The sequence below is a fragment of the Strix aluco genome, chromosome 17 (genome assembly GCF_031877795.1).
Source record: "Strix aluco isolate bStrAlu1 chromosome 17, bStrAlu1.hap1, whole genome shotgun sequence".
In the NCBI taxonomy this organism is placed as follows: Eukaryota; Metazoa; Chordata; class Aves; order Strigiformes; family Strigidae; genus Strix; species Strix aluco.
The window spans coordinates 2,895,139-2,911,656 of record NC_133947.1 but is presented as its reverse complement, the minus strand read 5'-3'; the positions used below and the strand labels follow the sequence as shown (position 1 = coordinate 2,911,656).

General features: G+C 38.6%; 1 protein-coding gene across 3 annotated transcripts; it reads right to left on the bottom strand.

Annotated features, from left to right (window-relative positions):
- Positions 1-367: 367 nt before the first annotated feature.
- Positions 368-16,493, bottom strand: YTHDF1 (YTH N6-methyladenosine RNA binding protein F1). 3 transcript variants are annotated; one of them, XM_074842810.1, is made up of 5 exons: positions 16,087-16,493; positions 15,646-15,670; positions 14,127-14,206; positions 7,949-9,552; positions 368-1,854 (listed from the first exon to the last, which is right to left on the bottom strand). In XM_074842810.1, the coding sequence occupies exons 1-4, from the start codon at positions 16,111-16,113 to the stop codon at positions 7,978-7,980; spliced, it is 1,707 nt and encodes a 568-aa protein (XP_074698911.1). In that variant the 5' UTR covers positions 16,114-16,493; the 3' UTR covers positions 368-1,854; positions 7,949-7,977. The 3 variants fall into 3 exon arrangements, with proteins under 3 accessions (XP_074698911.1, XP_074698912.1, XP_074698913.1); XM_074842811.1 differs by having other exon boundaries at positions 8,026-9,552; XM_074842812.1 differs by lacking the exon at positions 15,646-15,670 and having other exon boundaries at positions 8,026-9,552.
- Between the last annotated feature and the right edge of the window lie 25 nt (positions 16,494-16,518).

Sequence of the window (16,518 nt, the reverse complement as noted above, 5' to 3'; positions counted from 1 at the left end):
CAGAGCTTTACATCTATTTGGAGAGTTTTCTCACCCCGGTGACCCACATCTGCACCGCTGCTTCCTGCAGGCCAGAGGACAACTTCCGATTCTTCCTTCAGCTTCTCTACATACAAGGAGAGGGGACAGCACAAGTGACAGCACTGTACATGCATGTATTTCCTTTGAGCAAGGGCAACATTCAAAGCAGCTCCAATCTCCTCAGAGTCCTGCAAAACCCTTCTGCAATTACCAAGTGTGCTGACTGCAAACATCTAAGTTATTCAATCGAAACGCTTCTCAAATTAGACTTAATTCATAGCATAAAGGGTGATTATAACATAGGAAGACAACTGAAAGCAGGGAAAAAATGAAAATGACATCAAACTTGCTAAATATGTATTGTTTATTAAGGCTTGTATTCTCCTAGAGGAAAAAGTTAATCTGATGCTGTCCATTACCCCTTACAGGCAGTAACAGTCCAGAGACAGAGTTATACGTTCTAAATACAAGTCTAAATGATACAGATTAAACTTTATTTAAATTGGAGGTCCTTTTGGAGTAAATAGTATTCAGAAGATACTTGCTTTCTAATATAGTAAAAGATCCTCTACAATAAACACGTGCAGATTCAGTGTGCTAGAGCAGCGGACATGAGCACCATTTCCATGCTTAATTGGAACTCCAGTTGGTGACAGGTTCTCCGACGGTCCCCTCACTCCACAAAAACATGACAGCAAATTCAGTTTCTTAAAACAGGTTTTTTTACTCATCCAACAGAAAAAAATTAGACATACACACTGTCAATTTTAAACATCTGAGGCATAATCCATCATATTATCCGTACTATTAGTTCCTACGTTAAAGCTCAGCATTATTGGTATAAAAACTTTAAATGGCATTAGGATTTGGGGGGTGGGAGGGAGTAATGAAGGGAAGGATTAAAAATGATCTGCAATTAACTAATAACACCTGGAAGCTGAAACAGGTTTAAACACATTGTCCAAAACCCCTGCAATGTTGATAGCATCACATTATTATTTAATTAAGCTACAAAAACCGTAAAGCAGAATTATGGCTGAGAGAAAGCATCTCGCTCACTCTCGGCAGGATATGGGATAACAAATGCACACTGAAGCACTGGTTAACAGAATGTGAAAGGGAAATATTTTCCAGAGAAACAATTTCACTGACAATTTGATTTTCTACTAGACAGAAAAAACCAACATGGCGCATTAGCAGTTTTAAAAGTGTAATTGTACAGATAAATAAAGAGGCATAGCAGCTGCACAAAGTGATCTGAAATTTAGTTTTTTCATTTCAAAATTCTGAAGTGCAGTATCTTAAAAGTTTTTGAAATGACAAAAATCAATGCATGGTTTCTTACTTCCGCCATGAAGAAAAAGGGTTTGGGAGGAGGATAAAGGAAGATTTGTGATGTATTCTCCATAATCTCTATATCTGGCTAGGAACATAATTTGTGCCAAAATAAAGTCTTTGGGAAGCACTGACACTTTAGTATGCTCATGTATAGGTCCACATTAGGTTAATATAACTGTTTACCAACTTAAAAAAATAAAAAACAGACACACCTTTATTAATGATTTCTACAGAATTTTACATAGAAAAAAAGATACAAATTAATGCAGATCCACTTGGGCAAAAATAAACTACAATGTACTTAAAGATGCGACAACTTAATTTCCCCTGCACGAGAAGATATATTGGAGCTGAAAGCTTTAGTTTGTCCTGATGCCAGGATACAGCACCAGTATACTTAAATTTTGTTTCTGATAGTCGAATTTAATATCAGTTCTAGTATATATATCAAACTGTATATGTTTATTCTTATTGTTTGTTTCGATTCTGACGTTCCTGCAAAGAGAAAAAAGTTAAAAGTTAAGAAAGATTTTAGTCAAATGAACAAGCAAAACGTTTTTAGTAGTAGAACAGAACTAATGTGATCCCAGATAATTATAAACTTTGTTAAAACATTGCTGCTACATTTTAGAAGTGTATTGTATATATCTGATAAGCCCAAGGACTCGATAACTTAATATTAAGTGCAGCTTCAAGTGGAACAGCTGCATGAATACCTGCACGGTCCCTTCAAACTGACAGCAGATGAAGGTCAAGGTAAGAAAGGTATGGGATACCAACATGCCTAAGCAGAAACAGGACCTGCAATATTCTACTTTCTGGATTATTTTAGCTGCTGCAGTAGTAGCACAACCAATACACGAGCAGAAAGGAGATGGTAGATTAGTGACTCCACAGAACTGGTGTAATTTTGAAGCACTCAAATTACTTTGGAGTTTAGTCACATTCAGTAACAGTAGGGATTTGAGTTTAGAAATTCTGTTCCTCATTCTTCCTATCTGTTCAACTATTCTGGGAGGCACTGTGAAATACTTGACAAGTCAGGGAAAAAAAAAAAACCAAACAAACATGATCAGGTAGAAGAAAAGTTACGTGCTTTTGCACAGTCTGACAAAAACCAGCACGGCTAGACTGAACAACCCAAGAATTTCTAAAAGCCTTCTAGTGCAGAAGCCAGTAGGCTCTCTGAAGTCTCTCTCAAACGCTTCTGCTAACCAAAATACGGAAAACAGATAAAGGTAACCTAAGGGACACCTGCAGGCATCCCTCCACTGCTCTAAGTCTTCACCTAACCAACCTGTGCTCTCCCAGCAGCAAACAGCCATGCCTCTGCTCCGGCCTCCGCACAGGGTTCACACAGACAAGCTGAGCAATGCAGTAACAAAAACAGGGGGACTTTTTCAGTAATAGTTTCAGGAGTTTCATAAGTTGCTGGACATGCAGAAGACAGCAAGACAAGCTGTATCTTTAGGCCAGTGCATTTTTCCAGCTAAGACGCCATGTGGACTGACTAGAAAGGGTTCAGCCTTACTGTCTTCCATTTCATCTCAGCAGTGTTTAAAACCGACTGTATAGCGCAAACCTGGCATGTAAAGACTCTTTGTGTACTGTACTTGAATGCTTCAATATGGCATCAAATCCTATTTCAAGCAAGAAAATTGTGAAATCTCCTAAGCATAAACAACCGTCAACTCCTAAACTAACACCTTCAGATTTTACTTGTTTTGTGGAATCTTTCTGTATAAAATTTATCTTGGAATTGTTTCTGTTGCGATGTAAAGCTTCTTTGCAAATATACCAAACATAACTGTAACAGCCTGTATTTGCTACTTCAGCTGGTCACAACATAAAATCAGAAGAGTTTTTTAAAAATAGAATGTATTGATTTCTGCCTTCAGACTGAATAATATTAATATTTCAATTTTCATAATAAAATTAAGTCAACAGAGTCAAGTATAATTCTTAATCTGTGATTTAAGACAGAAGGAAGATAGCAAATTTTTTTTACCAAATCAACAAAAAAGCCCATGTAAAGCGGTATAATTTGTTTTAAAAATCTCTATTCCTCCTATCTTTTAACTGCTGACCTATGAAAGCCACTTCTTAGTGGCAGAGCACCGGAGTATCTTAGGTGTTGTACATTCTTAATGAAGAGAGCTTATGGCTGCCTGCCATTTCCAACAAAAGGGGGTTAGAAAGGATCTAAACCTGAACTGTATCAACCCCATTTTCAGGCTTCCAAGAAAGTAATTGTTCCATCCTACTTCCACTTCTAAGGTGGCAAATCCCCTTTACTCTGCTTCACTGCACTACCATGCTCACGAGTCCATTCTTTTCCATTGCCACCTACATAACTTATTTTTAGTTTTCTGTGTAGTCATCCACTGACCTTCACAATTACACTTTGTTTAAAAATCAAAGTTTTCCATTCTCATGGACTAGTCCCACATAAATAGAAGACAGGCTAGCACCTGAGACTTCTAGCTGGTACCTAGAAAGTACGCTCATGGCATTCAGAGACTCAGCTCAGGTTTTATAATTCAGTAAAAAGTGCTATCTATTAAGTGAGTTATTAAGCAGTTCCTCCTACCTTGCTGCTTGCTTTCTCTCTCAGGCTAATCTGTCTTCCTTTTAAGAAGTGTCTGAAACCATATAAACTGACAGGAAGAAAACTGATGCAACAATTCTTCATGCTCTTGAGTGTAGCTGCTTTTTAGAAGCTCCAACTCTCAAATTCTCTTCCCTACTGCTATTTAGCACTACTGCAAGTAAGAACAAGCAGTTTTGTAAGCAAGTAACAAAGCTTTGTTCATTTTGGTCCTGAAGATCCATCTGGAGCCTTCACAGTTTCTCTTCTCCAGGGGAATTCTGTGATATCTCACAGGGGAGCTCCTGTTGCTTACTTCTCCTTCAGGACATTAATATGTATAGTATTCAGACTATACACTTTTCACAAAACCTGCAGAAGCTTCCATTTTGGAGACACTCATCCCTGTCAAACTTCTGTTCCCTTCGTGTCAGTCTAAAGTTGCTGTCAACCTTCCTACTGAACTTCATTTGCTAAGGGCAGTGCAATGAAACCATTGACCTTCTGACACAAAAATATAAACGTTTTCTTTGTATTAGGAAACACAGTATTAATCTTAAAATATATATGTTTAACTACAGTTTTGGAAGAAGGACAATATTCTATCCTTAAAAGTTCTGCATCAATGAGTGTGTTCACAGAAAGCATACTAAAAGGAAATACACAATGCTAGAAGAAAATTAGTATTTTAAGTGCCAACATGCACTAACTAACACTTTACAATATTTAATCACCCAAAAGGAGAAATGGTAAGCTTAGTGGTTCGAGAGCTTTCTGAGGTAAGACCATGCAGCTCTTCCAACCCAACACCAAGGTGTAGTCCTCGGAATAGCCGAGTGCCTTGGCACAGACCAGAGGTGACAGCACAGCAGCCCAGTTCAGAACTACAACCACCTGGTTAAACACAGATCTATGAAGACGAGCTGCTGACAGTAGATCAGCCCATCTGTACTACCATGAGTTGTAAATAAAAATACCAAAGTCTGCAACAAGTTTATTTTCTTTACAATCTTTTTAACTTCAGAAGACAATTGTGCTAAGACTATGCAAGCAGGTTTCTAGGGAATGTTAATAATTAATGCCACACTATACTGTATTTTCTTTTTAAAGTTCTCTCACACGTGTTGCAACTTTTTTACATTTTAAAAGCATAAGCTTGGATCACAGAAGTTGCTCTCTTTGTGGACACTGTAGTGGCCCTAAAAACTGACTGAGAAATGCTAGGAGGGTCAGGAGAGATTTCATGCCACTCACTTTTTTGCTATTTCATTCCAGACACCAACATCTTTCTATTACTCCTTTCCAAGGTTCTGGATCACCAGACTGGGCTTAAATATTTTATTACTATGACAAATCAAAAGCTGGACTTAGATCCCAACATGAACAAACCTTCCCTCAATTCTAGATGATGATACAGTCCTTCAGCAATGCTGGTAACACTGATGAATCTTTGGCACTTTAATGAATTTCATCCAGCATTATACCTGCCAAATCCTCATTTGATGATTTGGTGTTAACACAGGGGTTCCTAGATCAGCTGAACTCGGAGCACACACCGGAGCTCACTCAGCACACAATAGTTAAGGAAACACTCGCTAGCAACAAACAGTAACCATCTAAAGAACTGAAATGCTACGGGCTTGCGTTGTACAGATTATTCTTCCCTACTAAATATTTGTGTATAAATTAAAGCATTCAAGCCCCCCCCATGTGGAGATTTTTAAGAATTCTGGCCCTTTGTAATCACAACAGGGGTGAAATGAAAGCACAAAATTTCAACAAGTAATTTTACTGCTAAACAGAGTATAATGAATAAAAACCACAGCAACTTGAAAACCAATTAAGATGGCACAACAGCCATCTGAAAATGTCAGTTAGGTCATAAGATACATTAACTGGCAATAAGATTCATCAAAAATTATTGTCATAGGAAGGTTAACTTGGTTAAGCCTTCAACTTCAATAGCACAAACTTCTCAACAACAATAAGTTTAAGTGTGTGCATATCCTGCAAAGAAACTCTTCTAGTCATCAGCTGGACTTCTGAAATTCATTTAGTCAATGGAGGAGAAAAAACATTAACTTTCCAGACAGAAGTTTTATAGAATGCAATCCGACAAGCAGTATCATATTTTTCATTCCCTCTCTGTTGATCTGCTTTACCTCTGTAGCACTATTATCTTCCTCAGCATACTTCAATTGTCTGTGTATTGTCCTATTTTCTAAGCTATTTGGAGGAATCTAAGAAATGTTAAATTAGACTTCAGAGTTTATTTTCTGAATGCGTCATACAAGCTAGAGCCTCAATTTTAAATGAGGCAGAAAAAATGCATTATTTTGAAAAACTGATCCTATTATAAAGCAGTGACCTGGCTAAGAATATTGTATCAGCACTTGAACTGAAAGTGGGAAATAGTTGTGTATATTAGAACAACCCAAAGCAGCATCAGCCCCTGAGCTACTACAAAGCAAAGGAAGTTTGGCTTTCAGCACGAGCCATCGGGATCTTCCTCAGGCCAGTAAATTAACTGTTCAAGACTAGATGTCCTATCACTTTCCCAGTACTCTCACTCCTTAAACATGGATATTATTCTCCCCTCCAGACTTGGCATCAAATCACAGAGAGACTCAGCAGTAAAAAAAACAATCACCCCTCCCCTACACTGTAAACACCGGACAACAGAGCCCAGGCATTCCAACTCGCTCAGGATTCTCTCCTGCATAAGGGAACAGCTCTCCAAGATACAGGCTGCATTAAATATCAAACTGCTAACTGTCTACTGAAGGAATGAAGTGTGGAAGTAAAAGCTTTTAGGTTTTAGCTTGTGGAAATCTGGCAGGGAATACACAAGAAAAACCTCAAATCTTAAGCTCTCCTTCCGGGCTGCGTGGAGGTATGCCATGCACATCCTATCTGATGGTGAGGAAAAGCTGCGCTGAAGAGTTCTTAGGACACTGATCTCCTTTTCTCTCCTAATTTAAGGGTATATTCTATGAAGACTGTTTAAAGCAATTTTATCTGCACTTTTAAATGGCAACAAAACCTTTAAGATGGCAACTTCAATTTAAGCTCCGGGAACATGCATTAAGTCTTTGCTTCAAAAACATTTTGAAGCAAGCACGAGCTGCACTAGTCTCCCAAAAAATGCTTTATTTGAAATGCTGTACAAAGTCTGTGAAACACTATCAACATCAAGCAACTTGAAAACTGTAACTACACATCCCACCACCTATTATGTCGTCAGCCCACTACTTCTAGACTGCTTAATTAGAGAAAGGTGTTCTTGAACCTGAGGTCATGGGATAGATAGGCACAGATGTCTCTTGAGGTAGACTTAGAGCCATGAAAGTGTATCTAAGTTTTTACTACACTTTACCGGTTACTGCTCAAATTTCTCTTACTATGTTTTCAGTTACTGCCCAAATCTCTCCTACTACATTTTCACTCAAAACTTCTTTTCAAGAATTAGTAGACAGATTAGACCTGGAAACTGAAAACCTTTATTTACCCAAATAATAATACATGTGACTTCAGCAGCAGAAACGCAATCCTTCTAGCACTATTCCAGCAATTTTATGCAACTCTTTCTTTTCCAGAGGAATCAACTGAACAAACAAGATCAGGCTTCTTGCTCTTAAAGGTGATGTACAAATTTCAAATGCCAATACAAGTATCAATTTTGACAGCCCAGTTCCAGTCAAACAGTGTCAAAACATTTCATATTTAAGGCAAAAAACTTAAGTGGCAATCACTGGCAGAATCCAACTGCAAAACAGAAATTCATTTTCTAGTTTATTAACCATTTTAAGATTAAAAAAAAATTGAACTCAAAAAAATGGACATAATGTCCTTTACCTGCATTACTGCTTAGCTTTCTGCTTTGAAACTCATTAGCTATGAAATTGTCACAGACAAATAAGCATGTTTGTTTTTTGTGTTGTTAAACACACATAAAACCATCAAGTTGAGATGTATTAAAAAACATTTCGAATTCCTACTTACATTTTTTCCACCATAGCAGCCTTCACATTTCATTTTCCCCATATCTGTGTATAAAATAAATTTTTTAATAAGTTTACCTTCCGCACCACCTCCTCCTCTTCTTGGCGCTTTTCATAATGAGAAAAGTCATCAAAGATGGAGGTCGTGTGCTTGTAAGTAGCAATAATTTTAAGCACTTGTTTTGCTTTTTCTAAGGGCACCTCCTGTGTATCACGGGAGTTTGTAACGGGTTTGTTGTCATTGTTCTCCAGCCTGATGTGTCGGAGCTGGTTGTTGGGCACATCCTTCACAAAGATCCACTTGACATCAAATTTCCCCTTCCACTTGTCCTGAGACCAGACACCTGCACTGGTGCCATAGTCCACAGGTGATTTCATCTCTGCTACTCCACAGAAGTGTCCACTGCCATTGACACTGAATAGCAAGTAGACTGGACCCTTGCTATTCATGGACCGAAACGCACTGTCCAGGCGTTTGTTGCCATGTTCTGTACTACACCAAATAGAGTATTTAATGGAACGATGAATATCATCCTCAGAATAGCTCTTTATTATGAACACACGTCCATTTTTAAGGTTCCATTCAAAATCTTTAGGGTTATAGCTGTGCGCAGCTTTCAGTTTTTCAAGAACAGGATGGGACTCGCCACTTGGAACAGGGTTGGGCTGGGTACTGCCAGCTGAGCTGCTGTCATTACCAGTTCCTCCACTTTGGCCAAAAGCTGCATTTCTGTTGCGAGGAGCTACCCAGCGATTCTGGGGAGGCTGCTGAGGGGTCTGATACTGCGGCTGAGTCAATGGAGGAGGTTGAGTTGGAACAGGCTGAACAATTTGTTGCTGTGGCTGTGGAACAGACTGAGGAGAAGGTATCTGTTGGGGGGCAGGAACTTTTGCCACAGGACCCTTATTGTCCCAAGTACCTATGTCCATATTATGCTTTATAGGCGGAGGTGGCAATGCTCCTCCGATTACAGGTCCAGTTTTTGTTTTCATTTTAGGCTGTGGTTTCGCGGGCTTGCTAGCTATAGCAGCCCAAGAGGTTGGTTTAGATACTGGCAAGTTTACATTAGATCCACCATTACCAGAGAGGGCACCTGTCATCCCGGCACTGTTGACAACAGAACCTACTGTTTTCACCGCAGAAGTTGTAACATCTCCACCAATCTTAAGTCCAACCATTCCCTGCTCAATACTGTTCATTCCAGGAGCTTTATTTAATGTATCATTATGAAATCCTGTTTGTCCATCCACAATGGTACCGCCCAGTGAACTAGGTGGGTAGCTGTAACTGCTCCCATATGCTGAACTTTGAGTCTGCTGTCCTTGGGATCCGCTCGTTCCCCAAGCTGAGAAGGCAGGATTTTCAGGGAAAAAGTTAAACCGGTGTTGATAGATATTATTTCCCAGACCCCCAGGCTGTCCAAAAACAGCATCATGCATAAAATGATGATCTCCATTACTGAGCTGTCCATAGGTGGTGAGATATGGGATAGGAGGATCTCCTCCTGTAGACCATGGTGCTTCACTGAGAGAATAGGGGAACCCAATAGATGGTGGATAGTAACTGGACAGATAAGGATCAGTCATTGATGGATAGCTACTGTTCTGTTAAAGAAGGAAAAAAAAAGGTAACTTCAGATATAAAACCCCCCTTCATTTATAAATAGCTACAACACCGTTCATCACCAAATAGAAAAGTACAATAGAGACAAGGTAATTTAATTTCTAGTTACAGATCTTAGCTTACACTCCAAAAAAGACTGAGGGCTAAACCACTGTCTCTGGGCACCCCAGGACTAGGGGCTCACAATGAGGTTAGCAGTTGAGATTTGGAAAGCATGGAAGCTTAGTTACATTACTATGGGTATTTAGTGCCTCCTTCTAGAATTGTTTAATCTACTAATACTCCAAAATATTTCAAGGAACTTATACTGAGGTATTTGGCATTTCTAGGTCGCTATATGGGAGAAGTTTTAATTAAATTAATATGACAACACATATAACAGAAAACATGATTATAGTCCTCATGATGGAGTTGTTTTGAGGGGCCAACAGTCCCCAACAATCAAAACATACCTGGAGTGGTAAAACAGGCAAAGGCTACTTCTGACAGACAGGGTCACAGCGAGATCACACGCTAAGCAGCACGTCAAGTTTGCTCTAAGTAGACCTAACTATAAACTGAAATCAAGGTGACTGGTATACTAGAGACAAACATATGCAAACATGGCATGTGATACATGCCATTCAAACTGTTTGAGAAAGACCTTATTCAGCCTTTTGCAAGTCTCTTCCTCCCTCAGTAGCAAAGTTAAAACCATGCAAGGCTGTTTCTGACTGTCCTCCCAAACAGGCCATCTTTTCCACTCTATGAGATAAGAGACTGACTGGGTATAACCCAGCAGATTCCCCTCTGAAATTCTACCTTTTCCTCCCTTTCAACTGCTTTTTAGACCAAGCTGACAAGCCTTTCCTTCCACTCTGAATCTTCTGCTGACACTTGATTCTGAAGCATTCTGTATTTTTCTCATTCAACAATGCAAAAGAACAAACACAGAATATTCTAATAGGTTTTATTCCCCTTTAAATAAAACTTGAAGCACGTATATTGGAGATTTTCCAAACTGACACTCTAACTGTAATTACCAGTGAGGGGGAGGGAAGGTCAACATCTGTTAATGAGTCAAACAGTAGCTTGCCTTTCCTTACTCATGGAGAAAGATTATTTTAAGAGGAGGAACTAAGATTTATTTCAAACTAAGATTTCAAACTTGAAAAAAATGTATCTGCAAAATCAGCAAAACTGCACCGGAGCTTCAGTCATTTTTCTGAAAATCAGATTATTTCTCAGCTTATTCAAAAAGTGAAGTAAAAAAACTCCTTGCTGAAGATAAGCAATATAAAAATATAAAAAAAAAAAAATACCCAACTGATACAGAATAATTTTTACTGCTCATTTTGCAGTGACTGCCTTCCATGACACCCCAAAGCCAGAGTGATTCAATATCCTTATTTTCCATATAGAGAATTATATCATAAAATGCCTCCAAGACTTACATACAGTACTGCAAACACTTCTGAGATTTAAACAGCCTAAATCCAAGGTTATTGATTCAAAAGAAATAATCTCTGCCACTGTTCATGCTGCCTTCATTTACGTGCAAATTCTATCGTTAACAAGAGGTACACAATCCACCTTTCTATGAGAAGATCCTCTAAAATACGTTAAATTTTGTCAGACTCCCAAGATAAAATAATCAATATTTAGCATATGAAAACATTTTTCTAAAAGACTTTACTTCGAGATTGCTATGTGTTATATCTTAAAGTGTCAATATAAGAAAAATGTAAAAACAAATGCAGGTGAAAGGGAGGACACGTAAATAGTCCTTTGGAGATATTTATGTTCATATGTTCTACAGATTTAAAACTTAAGATGAAAAAGAATAAGCCTACAGAAAGCAAGTGTTTTGTCCCAGAATATTTCTGCTAAAGGATTCCAGACAATTCCTAAGACTGTCATCTCCTGCCACACAGCCTGTAAAGTTTCCAGAAGGATTCTAATAAGATTAAAGGAAAGTATCAGCAGACATCCTTACAAAACATTCAATCTATTTTGACTGGCTTTACGCCAGAGTGTGTAAAAGAAACCCAGATAGAAGTCCCTCACTGCAACTGCAGAACATTTATTTCAACAAACTTATCCTTGACCTTTCAGCACCCTTCCGTATTTCTTTTTGTTTGTTTTTTAAAACACAAAACAAACAAAACAAACCAACCATTCTGTTCATTACAGGAATCCTTCTTCCCAAAGTACCCTGCTTGCTAGTAATTCCCTGTTATCTTTTGGTTCTGGATGACATTACACAGGAGATGTCTTTTTTGCTCTGAGTATAACTTTGTACATGAATACTCTATTTCACTCAGTTCCTTTTGCACTTAAAGTTACTTTTAGTGTGCTTTGTAACAAAAAAGCTATTGCATCTCAAATTTGATTTGTATTAGCTACTGGTACTTGGGTACTAGCACCTTTATGGAAAGAAAAGAAGGCACCCACTACTTAGGAGCAGTTTTCAACAGAAAGATGGGAGACAATTATATTTTACTTGATTATATGACATGCTCGATACTCATTTTAAAGACTAATTTGTATTTTTAAAAGATGAAATTAACACAATATTACCAACCTACATTTGATCTTTGATGTCAATGATATTGTTGTGTCAGCTGGGGGTTTAATTCTTAAGTATTTTTTAAATTTCTTAAGTCAGTTTCAAATCTTTTTTGTAAGTCACTTATATTTTGCAGTAATTTTAAAGGGTTGAATAAATCTGACTGAATAACTAGATAATAAGGCTTTGTTCAGAAACGTGGTTGTCTCCAGTACAAAATCTCACAGTTCTAATTAATGCTACTGTCACTTTCCACTAGAAATTGTAAGACGACCTACACAATTGTTTCTTGTAGCATGCCAATTTCTTACTGCAGCATAAATAAAACAGTCAATGGAGCTACATTTTCATGTAAGAAAACTTTGTTAGAATTATAGAAATCCTAACAGTCATAGCAATTTTTCCATTTAAACCTAATAATTGGGCTTGTTGACAGCTAAGACAAATTTCCTACAGTTAAACTATAATAGATGATTCTACATTTTTTTCTATTTAAGTTTAATGTTCAGTGGATTTCACATTAGAAAAATATATCTTGGTTTTAAGTTATTAAAAATGCCATATAAATGTGAAATGGAATTTCAAAAAATTAGAGAAAGGTGAAAACCTCGGTTTCTTTCAAAACTAATTTTGCATTACAAAAGAAAATTTTACTTCCTTTTTTCCTGTTTTTATACCTGCTACAGTACATTAATTCCAGCGAAGAAGGAATGTTTCCCATTAAATCATTTTAACTTTGTATGAGAACATGTCTATGCTGCAGAGAACTCAAGCTTAGCTCAGGAGCCAGAACCACAGAGGGCAGAGCTCAGAAGACAATTCATGTCATCCTTTATACACTTGTTCCGACTTCCACAGTGGTGTGTCTCGATTGCTTCCAGGATGGAAACGAGCTCAAGTATATCTATATCATGCTATTTGCACCTGAAAACTGCTGTGATCCAAAACAAACTCGTAACACAGCTCCATCTACCTGACTGCCCTACTAAAAATGTTTAATACACCTTGAAGATAACCGATACAGTACATGAATTGATACTGTTCGCTCCAGTGTTCGTGTTCGAGATTAAATCACAATTTCCACAAATAAAACAGAACAGCACATTATACACTAGAAATTTTTTAGCATGTAGAATGATTTTCTTTTGCAAGCAGGTTCACTGATGTCACCAATATTAACAGTGGCATCTATTAGTTTCAGGCCGAATTATAAACTTCCCTTTTAAAACATAACGCTTAGCCTTTCTACAAAGAAATAACAACGTATATCAGTAGCTTTCTCTCCGAAATGGTACTTTATATTTGCAAAAGAAAACGCTTTGCATCTCCAGTTTCTGTATATTTTGTTCACTTTAAAGATTTGAATGTTAAATCAAAAATTACTTCAATTAGAAGATAATTATAATGATATTTAAGTCATGGAATTTGATTTAACATGCATTATAACGAACTGGATTATATTGGGAGTTTACATTACAGTGCCTTACCCTTAAAACAACACATTTTTAATTCTTAGATATTTCAGAGGACATGAAAGAACCTAGAGTATTTGCTGAAGTGTAAAAAGCAAGTGGGACAACTCTACAAGCTGTCTAGAAAGCCCTGAAACCAAAATTCAACTATGCTAATTTCTAGGATTATACAAATTATATGTATTAGGAGATCCCAAAACCAGAACCTTCAGACTCCCACGTGCAACTCATCTATCAAAGAACTCTAAGATCAAATAGTCTGTCACAGTCCAACCGTATCAATAACCTGCAATTTGAGGAGCAATCAGCAGACACTAGTTGGAGCATTAATTTCATTTTCACTTGTGGCCATCTGGATATGCAGAGTAATATTAGCTTTGTGAGCACAAACGCTAGTTGTATTACCAAGTAACACAATATGCTAGTCATTTCTTTTTCCATTTCTATTTAAGGAATTTGCTCCCTCAACACAATCCTATGAATTGAGTGCCAACAGCATGCCTAAGAAAAAAACCTAAGTTAAAAATACACTAACCTGATTTGACTGCCCAGAAAGGTAAGGTTCAAAATCGTTGTCATGAACTGTATCCTTCTGATGTAACGAACCATTTTGTACTAGAAGAAAAAGGTTACAAGATATTATAATACTGCTTAGTAGCATTTCAGTAAAGAGTTCCACCCGATGTTATTTCATGAAAAGCCAACTTCTTATGCAAAGCATGAAGGGATGACATTTCCCCCCCCCCCAAACAGTTTCTCTTTAAACTACTGCTTACAAAACTAAATTTCAGTAAGTTAAAAAAAATTATACAGCCAAGAGTGAATAGACAACTCATGTGAATTACCTCTGAACAAAAAAATAATAATTAGTGACAAGAATTTTGTGAAAAATATTGGGAAACAACATCTATTGTTCTGGTCCATAATTAGAACTCTCAGAAACTAATTCACAGTTCCCACAGCATGTGTTATTCGCTGCTTAAGTTGACTAAATAAGACAAGGTGAGGTTACATTTAATTATGAAAGAATGACTAAGTGCCTTGATATCTTGACATTTTCAGGAAAATTTAAGTCTCAATTTTCCCATGTGTAAAATAGAGATATCTGCTATAATCAAAGGCCTACTTAAGCATAAATTAATGTGTGAAAATAATTTAAAACCCGTTACTGAGAGATATGCAAAACCAAAACTGTTATTAGATCACTTCAAATAATTTCCTCTGTTTGCTTTAAATTTAAGGAAACAAGGTCAAACACATTATGTGATAGTTGTTTTATTTACCTGTTTCATAGACTAGCTAAACTAAATGTAACACTACACCAAATAGGATGTTTTGCAAACAAGTTGGGGAATTTACCAGAATACTTCTGCAAGTTTGTCAGGTAGAGGTAAAAGAGTATTTACAAACAGGAAATGGTGTCAAACTTTCTGTAACTAGGAGTAGCTGGATTTTTAAGGCAAGTTAAGTTATATTAAAAAGCACTTGAGTTGAATAATGTTAGTTTCTAAGCCTAAACAGCTACACTCTTATTAGCAATCACAGTAACAATCAGGACTTGTTATTAAGTTTAATTCCAAGTGAAGCACAGAATTATCATAAAGATCTTATTATCTCATCAGAAGTTAACTATTTTTATTTTAAATTCCTTAGTGTACAGGCTTATATATGACAGCCAGTACATATGTAATCAGTCAACAGCAGACCAGTAACACAACTGTATTCACGTAGCAGGAAGAGACTATGCAGAAGTATGTAAAAAAATATATTGAATAGCCATATCCTTGTGACTTTATGTAGAAATTTGCTTTATTTCAAGGAAATTAAGAGCATTATTATGTTGAGTACTAATACACAGTCCTTCCCAATAAACTCAGTAGCATTAAGTGGGATGCAAGCAAATGTGTTATTTTTGAAAAAAAGCACAACTTCCCTTGTTCCAGATGTTATCCATACAGACTAAGAGCAATACCTTTCTGCTCACCTACGGGTACCTACATAACTCATCCGTTACAGTAACAATTTAAACGATCAGATCTCAGCATGATCCTCACCTTTATTATCCTGTCCTTTCGGTCTCTGGGAAGCCATAGCACATGATTGGGTAAAGGAAAAGGAAAAAAAAAAAAAAAAGAGGGGAAATAAAAATAAGTTAATTTTGGAAAAACGCTTATATTGTCACTGCAAAACACACTGCTTTTGAGGGCGGATAGGAAGCTCATAAAAATGGCTAACAACCTATCACGGTTTGTTTAAACTGGGGTTGAGGAGTATCATTCAGCACCGGCCTTCCTTAGAAATGGCCACGGCCCTCGACAGGCAGTGGGAACATGCTGCGCCCACAGGGGAAGTTAACGAGAAAGATTAAGGTCCAAAGAAGCCGGGCGGGAGAAGAAAAGCCTCTCCCGGGCCAGGCGCAGGCACCGGCCTGCAAGGGAAACCCCCCGCCCCCGGGTGGGGAGGAGGCAGGCCCCGCGCTGCGCCTCGCCACTTACCTGAGGGTCAACGCTTGTGGCAGACATAATTCATGTACAGGGCCGCCGTGGTTCAGCAGAGAGGGCCGGGGGAGAAGGCAGGGCCGCTCGGCGCGGAGCTCCGGGGCCTGGCGGAGGGGCGGCGGCGCCTCTCCCCTCAGGCGGCGGCCGGGGAGGGGAAGGGGCCGGGGCCGAGGGGGAGGGAAAGGGGGCCGCTGGCGCGCGCGCCGCCGCCGCCGCTCGGCGTCTCCTCAGGCGGGAGGGGGGCCCAGGGGACGGGTAGGCCGGCGCCGGTCCCGCGCCTCGCCTCACCCTGCCGGTCCCGTCTCTTCACATGCCCCCGGGCCGCGCCGCCCGGGCCTGCCCGCCGCCGCCGTCGGGGCCGCAGCGAGGGATGAAGCCAGAGCCTCCAACTCCAATGGCGGCGGGCGCCGGGCTGCGGTGACGTCAACG

Coding starts and splice junctions, on each gene's coding strand:
- YTHDF1 (XM_074842810.1), bottom strand. CDS start 16,113: ATGTCTGCCACAAGCGTTGACCCTCAG. Junction 15,671..16,086: donor CCACAAGCGTTGACCCTCAG/GTAAGTGGCGAG, acceptor ATGGCTTCCCAG/AGACCGAAAGGACAGGATAA. Junction 14,207..15,645: donor GAAAGGACAGGATAATAAAG/GTGAGGATCATG, acceptor TTTTTCTTCTAG/TACAAAATGGTTCGTTACAT.